This window comes from Hirundo rustica, chromosome 7, assembly GCF_015227805.2.
Source record: "Hirundo rustica isolate bHirRus1 chromosome 7, bHirRus1.pri.v3, whole genome shotgun sequence".
Classification (NCBI taxonomy): Eukaryota; Metazoa; Chordata; class Aves; order Passeriformes; family Hirundinidae; genus Hirundo; species Hirundo rustica.
Genome location: NC_053456.1, coordinates 37,547,215 through 37,564,966, shown reverse-complemented (window position 1 = coordinate 37,564,966; position 17,752 = coordinate 37,547,215). Strand labels below are relative to the sequence as shown.

Below are 17,752 nucleotides of genomic sequence, written 5' to 3'. Positions count from 1 at the left end.
TCAGTCAGTAGAGCAGTTTCACATGGCCAAAGCCCTGAAATTCTTTTCACCCCATCTCCAATTCCAACGGGGGTGAGAGTAGTGACCCTCAGAGCCAGTGGGTGATATGCTCTCGGATGTTGCTGTCAGTGTAGGGGCCAAGTCAAGCTGGTGGGAAGCAGATGAGGCTAACATCTACCCACCATTCAAGGGCTTTTAACAGCAGCTGAAATGGGACACAGAGCACATGAGGCCTTCTCAGTCTCTGCACTGACCCTAATCCCTCTCTCCTTCAGCCAGTCACTTCAAAAAGACCAGAGCAGCACAATCCATTCATAACCACCCCTAGAGCACAGCCCAATTTTGATTTCTCTTCTGCTCTACTGATCTGAAGAGGACTGTGAGGCCAGGTTTGGCTGGGAGGGCAGGTTCAGCCCCTGCCTTGGTGTGGGATGGCCAGAGGAAGGAGCCAGCACTCCTCCTGCTGCGTGGCTGGAAAACCTGAGTTTCAGGTGCTGTCAAATGGGGAACATCTGCAATCAGCAGAGTTTGTTAACAATGCAAGAAGGAAGGAAAATTAGAGCAGAGAATAGAAAGTACACATGGCTAATAAAGATTTTATGTGTGCGAGCACATAATGATAAACTTGATAAACGATATAAACGACCACATGGAAAGGGCAGCAAAGGAAACAGAATGGAAAACAAGACACGCCCTGAGCAGGGGAAATCAGGAAACCAAACAGGACACAGGTCCCCCACCTGCTAATCTTCACTCTTGCACCCACACACAGCAGCTCTCCACCGCTTTCACCCTCTTTTTGGAAGCAAATGCCAGCACACGTAGGAATTATGAATGCTAACATCATCCAGCTACTCCTCTCTTACAGGGTTGGGCACCACGTGGGCTCTTCTTTAGTCAGCTACAAGGTTTCAAAAACCCACAGAAATTTCGTACCCCTGAGAGCTCTATTCTGTGAGCAGGCCCTCCAGTCCTCTGAAAGGACTGGTGGACAGCCAGAGACCACACGATCAAACAATTCTTTAGGCAATAGCCTACAAAACTGATTATTCCCAAACCTAAGGGAGAGCTGGGGAGAAGGAAATGGAAATGCGAATTCAGAATTCAGAGTGTTTGAATCTACTCTTTCATGCTTTTCTACAGCTGAAGAAATCTGACTCAAACATTCTTTTCAGACCACGGCAGCTGGTACAATCACACCGATAACTGACACACAAAACTTCAAGATTCTGGGCAAGATCTCACCAGAAGCACCTCAGTCATCTCATTTAATCATAGGAATGCTCCTGTTCTAAGTACTTACTGAACCTCATCTCCGTATTTCTCCCTTAGCTCATGTTTTTGCCATAGCTACAGCACCTAAGCCACCCCTCTGCTGCCCCAAACATGGGAAAGGCTTTCCTGTATCATCACCAAGCAGGGAATATTCTCCCTGAGTGAATGCAGGAAGCATATCTGTATCGATGAAACATCATTTGGCAGCCCTCCTCTCGCCTGCCTGCCATCAGGATTTCTCTGTCTTTATGTCCGCTTGTCAATCACTCTTAACTGCTTCTACACCAACAGCTCTGGAGAGGTGCAGAGGGAGTGATTTACCTGGGACAAACTAAAAACCCTGCAGATTACATCTGACTGATACTTTTTGTTCGCCTGTTTGTCTTGTCAGTCAGTAAGAAGCCATTTCTCTCACTTTTTGCTCTGCTGCCACACTCACCAAGCTAACTGGTTTCCAAGTCACCCAGCTCAGGAGATGTCTCAGACCAAGTTTTAAGGCCACAGTTCCCTGTGATCAGTTGGGATTCTTCCAGCTGGCTTCATTCAGACTTGGGGCTTGAGGCTCATACCCCTTCAGGAGCTGGGAAAATGCTGCTCATTTTCCAAGCAGCCTTCCAAGACTAAAGTGCTACTTGGCACCTGAGTATTTCAAAAGCCAGTGGATCTTGTATCATTAAAACTGTACAGACTTGCTACTCCTGGAGACCTTCCACTCCATGAATTTAGATGCTAGCTCCCCCAGGAATGTTTAGCACAGCCATTTCCTAACACACTGGCCCTCTCCTCAATTTTCCAAGAAAAGGCCTTGAATTGTGTGGCTTTTTCTTTGTACCTGGGTTTTCAGCCTCATGGAAGAAGATTCACATCTTTGCTGAAGCCAGGCTGCTCAAAGCCTGAGATCCAGTTATCAGGACTTGTTGTGCTGCTCTCTTCCCGCTTCTTCCTACAGCTAAGCCTGAAGAGAGTTTTTGTACAAGGATGTCCCCATATCCCACCCTGGAAGGCTCCGTCTCACTGACGAGGTCCCATGAAGTGGTGCATACGGACCACGTTCTGGTGCTGCCTGACACACAGCAGCCCTTCACCAGCCACACACAGCTCCCACCAGACAGCTGCAGAGCAATACAGACTTCACAGCTCTTGGAGCAGGAAGACTTCACTGTTCTCTGGGGAACAAAGAAGTATTTACAACCATCTAATCAGGATACAGTGCACCCAGTGATCAGCGTGCAGGGGGTGTCCAAGTCACTGGAAGACAATCCAAGTTCTTCCACTGAATTGAGAGTACTTGTTATTGGGGCCTGTGGTGTTCTTCAGAGCCAAAGAGGAGAATTTACAACATGGCCACAACGACTGGAGAAATCTGCTTGGTAGACTGGAAAACGAAGAGGGGTGTAAGCACAAAACTAAGCCAGTGGGGTTGTTTTCTGAGCTCTTGGGAAACCCAAGGAGCCATCACATCAGAGCAAAGGCAGAGGAGGTACCAGGACTCTCGGTACCACTGCAAACCAAAATCAGGCATTTCAGCCCCCAGCTCCTTCCAACACCACAAAGGATGTGATGTCTAAGGATGTTCCACTTCTAGGTGATACTGCAAAGGGGAAAAAATGCTTTTCATGGCAGTTTTGCTGAATATGGAGTTGAAATGCTTTCTCCCCCTTCAAGAACACACTAGAAGAGGAAGTGAGTTTTTAAGACCCCTTAAAAAGAAAGTCCATCCTCTACATTTCTGCTGATGCCAAGGTGGTTTGGGATGCAATGGCTCTCACCTGGCTTCTGCACAGCCTGCCATAGATTCAGATCCACGAGTTGTATCCACACGCATCTCCTGCCTACACGTCTGGGTGTATCCCATCTCCTGCAAGTGCTGGGCTCCAAGGAAAGGAAAACTGAAAACCATCACTGCTGTCAACCTCTCCCTCTTTAAGTTTTCAAGAGACTGACAGAGATAATCCCATTCAGCCTTTTCCCTCAGACAGGCTGGACTGATGGCATCCTGCTCAATGCAGACAGAACAGCAGGAAAAGCAGAGCGATGCAGAGTGACATCTGTCAAATTGGGCACTTACATCTTAAGAGGAGCTGTAACTTTTAATGATGCTAAGGACAATGGCAATTCTGATGGAAATTATCTCTGTAGCTACACTTTCAGGTGGGGAATTTATTGGCAGGAAGCAAGAAATGGAATAAAGTTTGAAAGGACCTGATGAATAAATTCGGAGGCAAAAATGGCTTCCACATTATGGCTGAGGTGGGAAGTCATAAACCAGGGGAGAGAAATAAAAAAGGAACTGGGACAGCATTCATCAGAGATACTCCTGGAGGAGAAATTAGAATCATTTTCATTGTTATTGAAATTGCCTGTGATCTCAGGGAGATTAGCAGAAGATTGCAGGAAAATTCAGAGAGCTTTCAGCTGAGAAATTTTGCAGGTGCTAAACTTGTGGAGAAGTAGTTGGTGAAGAAGTCCCGCCTGAAGGTGAGACTGAAACCTGCCCACTTCTCTTTTGAGCTGCTTACTTGGCTTTTACTATTAGCAGTGCATAAATAACCATCTAATTGTGTTTGGTAAATGGCTCTTTTGTATATGCCAATACAAAAACCCGCAAAGGGAAAAAATTTCTCCCATCTTTGTCACTTAATAAAATAAAAATCATCCTGCCAGCTAGTGAAGATACAACATCAATTATACTACTGAAACTGTAACCACTTGGATTTTCCATAGGTGGAAAGTTGCTCAAATAAACAATGTGTTGAGTAATTACAGACAAGCACACTCACTGAAAACACCATCAGGTTGCAAATGACTTTGCAACAGGGAAAAACAACTAAGTCATTAGATAATTTATCTGCAGTGAAAAAACTGGAGCTGTATCCTACTTACAAGGAGCACTAGCAATACAAATCAGCTTTGCCATCCAAAACCTAAAAAATGCTTGCACCACGCTGCAGAGTGGCTAAACCAAGGACCTGGCTTCCAAGAAGCAGCAGAAGCAGAGGCTGAGATCCTGTTTCTAAGGGAGCCCTCGACACATGCACAAACATTGCTAACACAAGAGTCTTTCCAGTGTGCTGGTGACCAGGCTTGGATTCTGGGGATGGAAAAGCACAAGGATGCCCTAATCACTCCAGGCCATACCTGTCTATAACCAGAAACAGCATTATCTTTGCCATTCTTTTGTAAACATTCCTGGGGAGCCCTACAGATCAGTAAGGCAGATGAGGGGCACAGATGTGCCTCATCCTGGGTATCCTGGGCCCACATCTGATGAGTCAGGGTTGCAATGGCTTTAGGAGATTTGTACTCACAGATTTGCTCTGTGCCACACGATTTGATGAGTTTAAAAGGCTCCTGGAACCATGTCTGGATCTGAAGAGTGAACTCCATTAGCTGATGAGTGAGACAACCCTGAGCCGAGTTCTGGCCCCTTTTCCACTAGAGATGTGAATCTGCAGTCTCGTGGTTGCTTTTCTCTCCCAAAAGCAGTAGCAAAAGCTTTCTGTAAAAGCATGACTTTGCACTTCTTCTGTGAGAATGCTCTCTTTGCTTTGATAGATGTCTCACTTTATTCCTTACAATAGTTGCACCTCACCTATCCTGGGGCTGAGTGGACTGGAGCTCTCTATTGCTTTGGTGATAATTTTTATGTCTCTATTATGATAGTTTTTTAGTTCAGACGTGCCCAGGGAAGGGGACTCCTTCTGAAAGGTTACAGATATGGCAGGTGGGACTGTGGCTCCAACGTGTGAAGTCCAGCCCCGTTCGGACACAGACATTATGTCTGTGTGTGCCTTACATTTGTTAAGCTCCTTTTAATGTCAGCAGGGAAAGTGAACCCAGCTGGCAGGTTTCTGCTCTCAATTCCCTCCTGGCTGGCTTTTGCAACGAAGGAGCTGTATCCAGGAGAAAACCTCCTGGAGCAGGAAGAAAGGAAGGGAGGACCTGGTCGCAGAGGTGATGACTTTGACATGTCTTCCCTATACCTCCTTTGTATGGGAGAAGGTGGCGAGATCAGCTCCATGTACAGATAAAACACTGAGTTTCTGTTATGGAGGTAGGTATAATACAGCCAGACATCACTGGGGAGGAGATGTGGACCTTGGTCCCGTTCCTTCTGCAGCTGCCAGTGGTAGCTGGGAGGTTTCTGTGCCTCAGGGGATGTCATCATTTGGTTATGAGCGCAGGCGGGGAAGGGTGTGAACTGAAAATGGGTTTGAATGGGTTATCTGTGATGAGAGAATACACTGGGGTTTGCTTACACAGGGGGCACGAAGGGCTAGCCCTCAGTCAGAAAGGTTTTGCTGACTGGGATGAGCAGAGTTAACCCACTGAGAGATTCCCTGCTTTCAGGAGCTGTTTCAAATCCTATTGCTTCTCCAAGCATACTGATTTTACTGTAATTCCCAAAGAATTACCTCTGGTATCACCACAGAACAGAGTAAGGAAGCCTCACGTATCCTTATTTTGCAACTAGACTGACCATTGTCACTACGTAACTTATCTAATTATAGCATTTAAAACAGTAACTAGAATAATTGGCTGATTGAGCATTTTTAATGAATGTGATTCTGCATAGAGCACATTCCAGTGGCAGCAAAACCATACCTGCACTTCCCCTCGCTCTGGCAGGAAACAGTTTCCTAAAAAACCTTCTCACCAGTGACCTGTCAATGTTTCTAAAGATGACATCCTTCAACCTAAGCTGATGACCTGAGCACCTCCTGCCCCACAGAAACAGCCTGGGTGACAGAGATGAACAGCTTGGGAGAGCCAAGGGATGAGCAGTTCTCTCCCTGGCCCCACTGAGCACTGTCTGGCACAACAATAAAGCCTCAGGCTTGATTTTGCCACTCTTGGAAGGAGCTGGTAACACCTGCATGTACTACATATTCCATTTTCTTAACAGTCAGGCTCCAGCAGCCCTGGAGGGTGGGCAGGGGAAGGGCCAGTGCTTCTCCCGTGGCTGTGCAGAGATATCCCCTCTCCTTCAGCAGCTCCTGGACAGCCCCCACTCTGGAAGCATGCAGAGCTGATGGGCTATTTCCTGGAGTGAATAACTGAAAGCACAGCCCCAGCTCTGGCAGTACAAATGTTGGGCACACATTAATTCCTGTGTCATATTTACTGGAAAAACACCAGTCCCTTGGGATTGCACGTACAGGCCGAGTTCTGCACTGGGCTCCTGCACCCCGACTAAAACCAGGGGCTTGCGCTCAGCTCCTGCTGATTCTGCATTGTGGGGATGCTCAGGTTTTGGGTCTCACCCATGCCAGAGGGGAGCTCAGAGACAGCCTGTGTGTGGCACAGCCAGCACCACTGAGCTCTGAGCTTTTGGGGCCTCCCATGTATTACTGTACTCCAGGGAAGAAAATTCCATGCATTTTTTTAGCCAATTCTGAATAAAGCCCACCTTCTTTCACCTACTGTAATATTATATTTGTGCATAATGTGATATATACGTTACAGAATCAGTAGCTAAGTACATAGCATAACTTTAAAAATAGGTTTCACTATAGATCAATGTGTGACAGGCCTATCTATTTTAGTATGGTTTTTTGGTACAAATTATGACAGAAATACAGTAAATCAGTAATTTTAGATTCCTTTGCATAGACATTGTCACTGTAATTTTGCTAGGAGGGAGATAATAAATCATACTTTTCCATCTGACTGATGCTCTGTTTCCCCTGTCTGATTTCAATAGCAGTATGCTATCTTCAGAGCTGGCATTGTTCATGGCTCCTTTTATTAAACTGCAGGCACATTATTGAAATTTCTTCTGTATTATGATTTTCTAGCCATATGTGAAATTGCAGAACACACAAGAAGAAGAAGAAGAAGAAGAAGAAGAAAAAAAAAGCCCCACTTGTTTGAGTCATAGTAGGAAAAAAGGCCTGCTGCACACACCTTGGAGAGAAAAATGCCAATATTAAAATGCTGGCCCTCTCCACCCAGGGCTGCCCCACTATTGTTTCTCACCTAAGAGCACCACCCCACCAGTAACACTCTACAACATCCCAAGTGCTCCATCCACATTTGATAAGCTTGCACTCTTAGGCTGGGTGCCTGCTGGTCTGAGCCAGGCTGCTGTTTACAGCACTTAATTTCTATTTCTGGCACAGTTCTGGGGGTGGGCAATCACTTTTTGGTGTCACTGCCTCCTTTTCTCCAGCATCAGGATGGGCACACAGTGTTTCAGGGGCTGAGAGCCTTTTGATGAGAGGCCATGCTTCGTTCAGTTAAATTCAGGTAACTGCATTAATAAAATGTTTTGAAGAGCATTAACAAAGGAGAAGGAGGTGCCACTATTCTGAAGTAAAGGTTTCCAAAATGAGCTGAGAGTCCCTCATATATTCTGGGTGCTGATTACACTCTGAAGAACCCTGCTAGGGCTGTGTCCCTACTGTGCAAAGCACTGCTCAAGAACACGTGAAGTCGGAAAGACACCAAAGCCTTCACTGAAGGATTACAGGTGATTTGTGGACAAAACAAAGCAATGGACTTAAGATATAGTGGCAGGGAACAGGGGAAAGAAAAAGAAAGAACTTCAGCAATGAAATTCTGGCTCTTTCCAAGTCAGCAAAAATTTGGCCCTAGAAGGAAGAATTTCACATTTCCTGCCTTTTTTTTTTTTTTTTTTTTTTTTTTTTTTTTTTTTTTTTTTCCCCAGTGTGGAGGAAAAGAGCAAGGGCAAGAGCAAGGTTTGTTTTCCCACCTCTTCACACTTGTGCTGAGGCAGGGGACAAATACATCACCTAGGGACTTTTACAGTGAGGATAAGTTTGGGAGGAGCGAAGGTGGCAGGGGAGAGGACAAGAAAGTGGAGAAGTCATTGGGAAGGGCAGGCAAGTAAAGGAAGCAGCAGAGGATTACTGGCACTGGCAGAGCCAATGACTAGAAGAAATTGCAGCTCTGTGCTTGGCAGAAAGGAGGACAACCACTGAAGAGTACCCAAAAAATGTCCAGAGCGTTTTCCAAGCTCAAGTTCACAACTGCAGGTTGAGGCTCTCTTCTCACTGGAACATCATCGGGAAGGCCAAAACCTCTTGTGTTCCCACCCAAAGGATAATTCACCCAGTGTTCTGCCAGGCTAACACGGATATTTTAATGTCTGTGCTTAGGAAATTTCTGCCTTGGAGGAGGATGGCACTATGCTGACCCTCCTGCAGGGACAGGGAGCAGTCCCTGCCTGTCAGTCTAAAATGGAGAGAATATTTCAAGATGTCAGCTTGACAATCTCTTGTGAACTGATGATTTATCTCCCAGCAATGGCATTTTGCTACACATCCATAGGTCTGCAGAAGGTTATTCTGGATGTACCTCTGCTGGGTGATGAGAGACCCAGGAAGTTCACAGCCGATAATGGACTTTCCAAACTGGAAGAGAACTGACAACCCAATCCTCTACCAGTGGCTCTTCACTGTGGCTACAAATACGCTGTAACCACGCCATAATTCCATCTCTCAAAGGTGTGTGCTTTTCTGTCAGTAAGCCATGCAAGAGAGCAAAAACTAATCAGCACTTAGGGACACTGCTGCCTCAGTGACATTTGCAGGATCTCTCCATCAGCTGCCAATGAACATCTGTCATGCTGGAGGAACACTGTCTCCTTAACTTTACATCAGCTGCTGGCTGGGGACATTCATTTAAAACACAGCCACTTGTACTTACAATAACCAACACCAATCTCATTTGCTTGTTTTGTGTCTCTGAGAAGAAAGGGGAGGCTTAACAACCTCCCTGAAGGATCTCTGCTCCTGCAGGCGAGTGAGAGCACTTGGGACTCAGACCTTAACCTCCAGGACTGAAATCAAAGCAAGCATGATGCATGAGAGAAAAAGCAGCTGCCAGGTGACCCCCAGATCCCTCTGGAGAAAACAGCCTGAGACTTCCAGCATCCTTCACCCCTTCCCTGTAGCCACCACAGCTGCTCTGAGAGGGGCCAGTGGGGATGTGAGAGACCCCATTCTAGTCCCACAAAGAGAAAGGCAGAAAACAAGATGGGAAAGAGAGAGATGGATCCCCGTAAAACTCACCAGACCTGCCCTCTCTCTTGCTCCACAGGTATCAGAATCCTGACCAGTGGGCATCAATCTGTATTTTAGACACATTTGAATCAGACCATGGCTAAGATTAGAGAGACTGTGCTGGCCTTTCCTGCAGGGGTGGAACCACAGCCTCAGCCAAAGCTGGGGGGAAATCCCACTGAAACCAGGGAATGAGGCAGGCTCTGTACAGGGCCTCAAACGCACCAACAGCTCCCGGAGCCATAAGAGAGGAAGATGCTATGCTGCATGGGGTTACTAAGCCATCTGTCAAAGACACAAAATTTTACTAAAGGATACAAGAAAAACTCTCAGTAGGCTTGGATTTATAACTGAACTTCAGTTCAGCATTTCAGCCGTACATGTTAACAATTGAGGGGCACAAGGATAAATATTTGGACAGCTGTCTAAGCTACATGGCTTGTTGGCATGTTTTTATTTTGTGCTTATGACTGCTATGACTCAAAAAATCAGATGTACAAGATCTGTTCACTAGAAGAAAGCTACATAGTAAAGAAATGGGCCTTTGTAACTCCTCCTTTACCCTGAAAGCACCACAGTGGTGAGAAAAAAGACTAAATCACATTTGTATTTCTAACCCCAAACCTGAGGAAAAAAATCTAGAAACAATCCAGGAAAATTCACCCAACTGGAAACCTCTCACAGATACCGATATCCTAGGGGGAAAAAAAAAAATTATTCCAAGAGAAAAAAATTAATCCAAACTTGTGAAAGATCAGGCAGCTGAAAATTTCTACAAGATGAGTCAGTCCTGGCACACACACACAGACACACACTTGCAGAAGATTTTTAAATAGAGGCTAATTTCAGCTGAAACTCAGCAGTGACAAGCACTTCTATAGATGACGATTTGGAATCTACATACCAGCAAAAGTAAATCAAGTGGGTGAAAGGGTTCTGAGACCTCACAAAACAGTGCCTCTGTTTCCACTGAAAGCAGCCTGCGTTTGAGTCAGAACAGCCTCTCGTTTTTGACTTCAGTGTGTGTGCAGTGGATGTGAGAAAGTTTGCAGACCTTATAAATTCAACAGGATGACAGAAGAGCAGAGCTCAGAGCCTGTAAAACCTATGAACTGCTCAGGATTTCATCTGCAGAGATAGCAGGTAAAATCTTTATCCTGTTGAAATAAACAACAAAATGCTTGAATATCTCATAAAGTCAAGACTTCAGAGCAGCAGCTTCCTGAATCTCCAAGTTCTGTCTTTCCTATAGAATTTATAAAGTCATAGTTCACAGGTGCTTCTTTTTTCCCCACAAAACAGTGGTCTTCCATTGTCTGACTCTCCTACAGTACTCTGAGGGAAAAAGCAATCCGCTGTTTATCCTAGGTAAACACAGAGATTTCCAAAACATTGGTTTCTGCCTTATTCCACAACATATTGAGCTTTGAGCAAAACACAGGTCTAGGTCAAAAGTTTGACTGTCAGCTACATTAAGTGAGAAGGATCTCATATTAGTCCTGGACAGAAGGTTTCTGTGTGTCAGAGTGGTGTGACACCGCCTGCTTTGTGCTTCTCAGAGAGTACTGGAACTTTGCTTTCCACACAACACCCCAAGTATTTGAAGACAGCAAGCGATGAACCAGATGGCTCCTAACTCTCCAACAGCCTTTCTCTCCTGCATTCTCTTTTCCTAGAGTTTAAGCTGTTATCAGGATGAAATTCTTTCTTTCAGTAAAAGGGATTTCTACTTTTCCACTAAATTCACATGCAAGAGATACTTTAATGACAAGATTTCTCCTTCCCACTGAAATCTCTTCAAAGAGTCCTTCCAAATTTCTGCTTCCTAAAAATGAGACCTTATACCTCTGACATGGAAACCTGATCACCTAGGTGGGATACCTCACCGCCTGAAAACACAGCAGTCCAAATGGGACCAATGAAGTGTGATCCATGGGATGAACTCGGGCCAAGCCTTCGAAGGGCAAGAAGAAACTGTTATCTGAGCAGTTCACAAGATCAGCAGCTTCACATCCCTCAGTGAAGCAGAGCAGGTTGATCAGGGTGGCCCTCAAGGAGATGTTCCTCATACATTTGCTTTACCTTGTGCTTGTGACATTAAACTGTCCTGCCCAGACTCGGTGACTGCAGTTTCAGAGGGACAGAAAAAGATAAACATACACCACACATGATAGAAGAAAGGAACTGCTGACCGCTACCTTCCCTGAAAATGACAATTTCTGTGAAAAAAGGAATTGCCAAGAACTGGTGAAGTACACAGACCTATATGAAATTATTTTCCTTGCAGGAAAGACAGTAAACTGGCCAAGTGTATAATAAGATCAGGCACGCAGCCATGAAGATTACAGGCTGTTGTTAATTACGGAGGTTCAACTCTTAAAGCCACGTGACCTGGAAGAACAAACTTGTGTACCTACAGCATTTACAGCCCCTGCCCTTCACTGTGAAATGCTGCTTTCCTTAGCAGAATTGAAAGTTTGCAATCAAACTCATTAGGATGAGAACTGAAGGTTGTGTAGCGGTTTCGGAAAATACCGTCTCGTTTTTAAGATATATTTCAGGATTTCTTTATGACATTCCTTACGTGAACTCAACCACTACAATGAAACCTCACGCTTCTCTTTGCTTGAGATGCTCATCTGCCTAGGAGTTCATCTTCTCCACTCTAGACAGCCTTACCACAGTTGAAATGAAAAAATTAAATAGAGTTTACCATCTACTTATTTGCATGCTCATACAGTAAAAACCCTCAGCACCATGTCACACCATCAATTTTTCGCTATCCAAACTGCAGAAGGGGTTCTTAAAAAGCACTCAGTACTGGTTTACACACCCTTGGTAGTCCAGCATGATCCATGCTATGAGCAAAGGAGGCAGATGCAGAGAGCTGGCAACTCCCACAGGGGCTTCTGACGGACCACCGACCCTCAGGCAGTGCACGTAAGGGGGAGGTGACAGCTTTTACACGAGCCAGACCTGCATCACAGATGAAAATGACTTCAACTCCAGCATCCATCAATGGCAGTAAGCAAATACTGAGTGCCTTTGAGAGCTCCCAACAAAACCACAATTCCTAAAGCACACTAATATGAAATACTGAAGAAAGGGTTCCATACCTTAAACTCCTCCAAGATTTTGTAATTTTTCCCATGATATTCACAAAAGTTTTTCACTTCTTTGCATTCCGGGCAGCATCCATTGTGTTCCACTTTTGTGCACTTTGGGTGGATTTTAGGGCATTCTGGTTGATCGCAAACAGGTCCATCCTCAGTACAGACACAGGGACAGTTGGAATGTCCTGGGAAAAAACGTTCTCCCAGTTTGTACACGAAGCCACTGTCATCCACACAGCCCTTCCCCCGGTAATCATCAAAGATCAGATTGTCATTACTGGAGGTCTGGTCCCCTTCATCAGCCGGGTAGTCTTCATGATTGATGGCAGCTGGAGTGACCAAAGCAGGGAGCACAAACAGAAGTACCCAGGCTTCATGGATACGAAGAGCCATCCCCCTCCCCGGCTTCTCCATGGGACCTCAAAGCCAGATACAAACAGTTGCTTCCATAGGGAAACCAGGATTGTGGTCTGCAAACAAACAGTTTCAAGTGAGAAAAAACTCAAAATTCAAGGAATATTGATGTACAGAAGTCATTGTTTCAACCAGCACCGAAGAATAAACCCAAGTTTTTTTAACTGCACAGGTAACTATCACTGTTTCACTTGAATTAAACTGCTTCTTAATCACTGGTAAAGAGAACAAAGCATGTGAAATTACCTAAATTGGACACACATGCCTGGACACATATGACCACAAAATATCTCTGAAGGAATGGTGGCTCGCAGAATCACCTAATTTTTACTTTCCTCATTTTTGCAGTTGAGTTTTTGGATGCACCAGAAATCAAATCATCTGCCTGGAATCGCATGGTGACTGGCAGCTTGGAGGGTTTTGAAGCCAAGTGTAAGAATGGTCTAAACCTCCTGGGGTAGCCACTGTCCCTTGGTGCTACATATGGAGCGCAGCCCTCTTCATTAAACCGGGGTGGGAAACCTGAGCTGAAAAGGGAGTTCAACATAATCTGTTAGATCTGTGTCTGATCTGAAAGACGGCACTGGATTAAACTTGGGCTGCGAGAGGTGGAATAGTACAGAATTTTATTTACAGCATTTCTGAAGAGGGACTTCCTGGCTACCAACACAGCCCAGCCTGCAGCAGGTACGTTTAATCCCGACAGAAGTAAAGATGCAGTTCCCCTTCTCCATTATTCAGCATTTCAGCAATTCTCAGCAAAAAAACGTGGAGTGCAGGACGTGTAAATGCCTGCACAATGCATGGAGCCGCTGAAATGTGTCGGCGTGATTAGGCTGGAGCCTTTCTAAAACTTTGGGAGCGATGCAGCACGGCCCGAGCTCCGGTGAGCGGGCCAGAGTGGTGGAGTGAGGACGGACCCCGGGAGGGAGAGGAGCTTTGAGCGAGCCCCGGGAGAGTCGGCGCCAGGCGAAGGCTCCGTGCCGGTGTCTTGGGAGCACCTCTGGCTGCCCACAGTGCCACATCACTGCCACCAACCTGCCCACGCACCAGCCAGCAGCCAGTGCAACCTCGGCTGCAAACTGCTTTCTGACCCCTCCTGGAAAAAACCGGGCAAAGTATTACAGGACACTTTTAAATGAGATGAAATATCAGCACGACATGGACTGCAGAACTACGGAGGTAGATGCTGGCACAAACCAAAATAAAAAGGACACTCGGGGTGCGTATGTGCCATCCCTTTTTTTCCTCCATTCCCAGAGCATGCACACGCAGGCACACGGAGACTACACAAACATGCATTAACCTACACACGCGGGTAAACACTGCTCTCTGCCCCTCGGGGAGACATTTTTATATATTGGCATTTTTGGTGGACTGCAGATGTTCAGCAATTAATTCTTCCCTAATTGAAGAAAAAAACCCAAACAAACACCCCCCCCCCCCCCCCCCCCCCAACCCAGCAGCAGGAAGAGAAAGCTTTAATCCCAGAAAAGAAGCTAAAGGATCCTGTTGACCAAGCAGTTTTTCCGAAGCCACGACAGAGGGAGACACCGGATATTACACAAGATTTATCAATTTCGAAAAGATATCTTCTTAATTGAAGTACGAGCTGTGTTTCCATCAGCAGGACTATGCACTCTCTTGTTACTACTATCAGCAATATCTACTGTAACATGCTGTTTGGAAATCCAGCGATTCATGCAGATACAGCTGCTTTACATATCTACAGAGCAGAGAATCCCCCCACCTAACGCTACAGGTAGGTTGCAACACTGCAGATTTGTGGGCATTTAGGGGGGGGAAAATAAAGCAGCAAACAGGGTAATTCATACCTGAGGAAATGAGCTGTGAGAATCTGCTGGAGAAAGGATGAGGAAGCTCTCAAAACAAATGCGTGTGTATATATGTGTATGTATATAAAAGTTCTCCCCAGATCATAAATAAGAGCACTATATTTTGCTACAGCAGCTGAGATGTCCCACAGAAACTCACAGATACTCGGCTCGATCCTGGAAATCAGACAGACTGCAGATGTCTTGCACGGACACATTTCAACAAGTAAACAAATGCTGCTTGGATCAGAATTAGTTTACAGCTTGAACTTTCTCATCATTTCTCATCCTGAGAGAGGCCAGGATCGTAGGCAACTCTCTGAAACGTTTCCATCTGCCTTCCCTCACCCCAAGTGAATAATTCATACCTACCTGATCAGGCTGGATGTGAAAGCTGAGAGAGGTCACAGGCCAACATGGACCGAAAGGTTAGAAACAGATTAGTGAAAGCAGTTCCTCCTAATCACGTTTTCGGTGTTGACTCACGGACAATCCCTTTTCCTCCACCTCCCATCGCAAAACGGGAGCGCGGCAGCCCAGCAACCACAGCATAAGAACTGAGCTTTAACCCGGCGCCGACGATTCAGAGGGAGCAGGATTCAGGCGGTCCGGAGGCTCCGATGCCGCGGAGAAACCCCGGTGCCAGCAGCAGAGTCATCGCGGCGAACTTGGGCTGCATCTCCTCAGGTCTTGGGGCGGGCGGGCGAGAGAAAACAACCCATCCCTGTCCCCTCCCTGTGCCCGGCGGTTTTCCTGCGGCTCCAGCTTCGCCTCGGCGGGAGAAGGGGGGGAGCGATCGCGGGTTAGGCGGGAGGCAGGCGGGGGAGGGCGGGCGCAGGAGCCCCGCGCCCGGCGGGCGGGCAGCCCCCGCGCCCCTCCGGGGACTCCCCGGCCCGGGCACCGGCCATGCCCGCGCCGCGCAGCTCCGCGCTCCCTGCCTGCCCTTATTAAGATTAATCTTGGTTTCAGGAGGGTGGCGGTTGGATTTAAAAAAAAAAAAAAAAAAAAAAAAAAAAAAAAAAGAAAGAGAGAGAGAGAGGAGCCGGGGGGTAAAACCCCCCAAAATAATGCAGGGGCGGGGCGCTGCCTCCCCAGCCGCTGCTCCGCCTGCCGCCGGCTGGGGCGACTGCTTTCCTCAGAGCTGCCGGTCCCCCTCAGATCCTCCGGCTGGAGCTCCCCGTCAGCCCGGCTCTCTTCCGCCCGGTTTCCCTCAGATCCACCATCTGGAGCTCCCCTCAGCCCCGTTCCCCTCAGCCCGGCTCCCCTCAGCTCAGTTCCCCTCAGATCCACCAGCTCGAGCTCCCCTCAGCCCGACCCCTCAGATCCACCCGCTAGGGCTCCCCTCAGCCCGGTTCCCCTCAGATCCACCCGCTAGGGCTCCCCTCAGCCCGGTTCCCCTTAGATCCACCGGCTGGAGCTCGCCTCAGCCCGGCTCCCCTCAGATCCACCCACTAGGGCTCCCCTCAGCCCGGTTCCCCTCAGATCCACCCGCTAGGGCTCCCCTCAGCCCGGTTCCCCTTAGATCCACCGGCTGGAGCTCGCCTCAGCCCGGCTCCCCTCAGATCCACCCGCTAGGGCTCCCCTCAGCCCGGTTCCCCTTAGATCCACCGGCTGGAGCTCGCCTCAGCCCGGCTCCCCTCAGATCCACCCGCTAGGGCTCCCCTCAGCCCGGTTCCCCTTAGATCCACCGGCTGGAGCTAGCCTCAGCCCGGCTCCCCTCAGATCCACCGGCTAGGGCTCCTCTCAGCCCGGCTCCCCTCAGCACGGTTCCCCTCAGATCCACCGGCTGGAGCTTCCCTCAGCCCGGCTCCCCTCGGATGATACGCGGGCTGGGGCTTCCCTCAGCCCCTCCGCGCTCTCCAGCTCCGGCTCATCGCCGCAGCCCCGGCGGTGTCCGGGAAAACATCCCCCATGGCCGCACTGTGGAAACTTCGCCTCATCTTCCCACAGGCGGCTGCGCCGGAGAAGGGGCGCCCCGGCTCCCGTGGCTCGCGCTGCGCTACATTAAAAATCAATCTCCTTGCAATTCGGCTGCGCTGGCATTAGGCGTCATTGTAAAGCTGTTTCTCCAGAAACCACCAAAAGACAGATGGTTGGTGTTGGGGAAAAGACGATGACAGCAGAAAGAAGGATTTATTTGGATAAAATGCCAAATCATGCTCTGTTTGGGCGAATATACCTCGAATAGTGCAAACACGAGCTATGAAGCTATCAGCCTGCGGTGCTGCGGTCAAAGCGCCCTTGTGGAAGGCGATGAGGCCCACGCATGTCACTGTGTCCTGGTCCAGAGGCAAACCCTGCCATCAGCGCCCGCGGACAGCAGGTGATCCTGGCTGTGGAAGCGCACACAGCGCACCTCGACCCCGGGGCCGCGCAGGACGGAGAGCTGGCCCACGGCCAGGCACAGCACCTTCACGGAGCCCTCGCTGCTGGCCAGAGCCACCAAGTCACCTGAAACACAGAGCAAAGGCATCGAGCTTGGCAAAGGCTACACCAGAGAGCGGCGATGCAAGTTTTGAGATGGTGGCTTTATAGATACACGCGTGTACTCCCGTTTTCTGAGATAAATTAACAGAAAGTTGGGCAGATCAACAACAATGAGATTGGATTTTGGAGCAGTTAAGCCAGTCTGGAGACCTCATGTTCTCCTCACAAGGAGCCTGATTACTTTGACAGAATCACAGAATCTGCTGAGTTGGAAGGGACCCACAAGGATCATGGAGTCCAACTCCTGGCCCTGCGCAGGACGCTGCAAGGGTCACACCATGTGCCCAAGAGTGTTGTCCAAAACTTTCTTGAACTCTTTCAGGTTTGGTGCTGTGCCCATTCCCTGGGGAGCCTGTGCCAGTGCCCAACCACCCTCTGGAGGAAGAATCTTTTCCTAATATCCAACCCAAATCTCCCCTGACACACCTTCAGGCCACTCCCTCAGGTCCTGTCACTGGTCCCCAAGAACAGAGATCAATGTCTGCCCCTCCACTCTGCCTCACAAGGAAGTTTCAGGCCCTGATGAATCCCCCCTCAGTCTCCTCCAGCTGAACAGTCCAAGTGCCCTCAGTCACTCCTCACACGGCTTCCCCTTCACCAT

General features: G+C 47.9%; 2 protein-coding genes across 10 annotated transcripts in view; both read right to left on the bottom strand.

Annotated features, from left to right (window-relative positions):
* The window catches only part of VWC2L (von Willebrand factor C domain containing 2 like), a 45,004-nt gene extending 29,830 nt beyond the window's left edge, over window positions 1-15,174 (bottom strand). For all 4 annotated transcript variants that reach the window (XR_005701601.1, XM_040069150.2, XM_040069153.2 and 1 more), the window contains exons 1-2: window positions 15,037-15,174; window positions 12,419-12,885 (exon numbers count right to left, since the gene is read on the bottom strand). Coding sequence is in view for 3 of the 4 variants with exons in the window: in XM_040069150.2 (XP_039925084.1) it covers window positions 12,419-12,829 (411 nt within the window). In the remaining variant the exon portion in view is untranslated. The remainder of the gene's footprint in view (window positions 1-12,418; window positions 12,886-15,036) is intronic.
* Window positions 15,175-16,768: 1,594 nt separating this feature from the next.
* SPAG16 (sperm associated antigen 16) overlaps window positions 16,769-17,752 on the bottom strand; it is a 373,943-nt gene continuing 372,959 nt past the window's right edge. For all 6 annotated transcript variants that reach the window (XM_040069137.2, XM_040069139.2, XM_040069142.2 and 3 more), the window contains one exon: window positions 16,769-17,115. In XM_040069137.2, coding sequence (XP_039925071.1) covers window positions 16,934-17,115 — 182 coding nt within the window. In that variant the 3' untranslated portion in view covers window positions 16,769-16,933. The remainder of the gene's footprint in view (window positions 17,116-17,752) is intronic.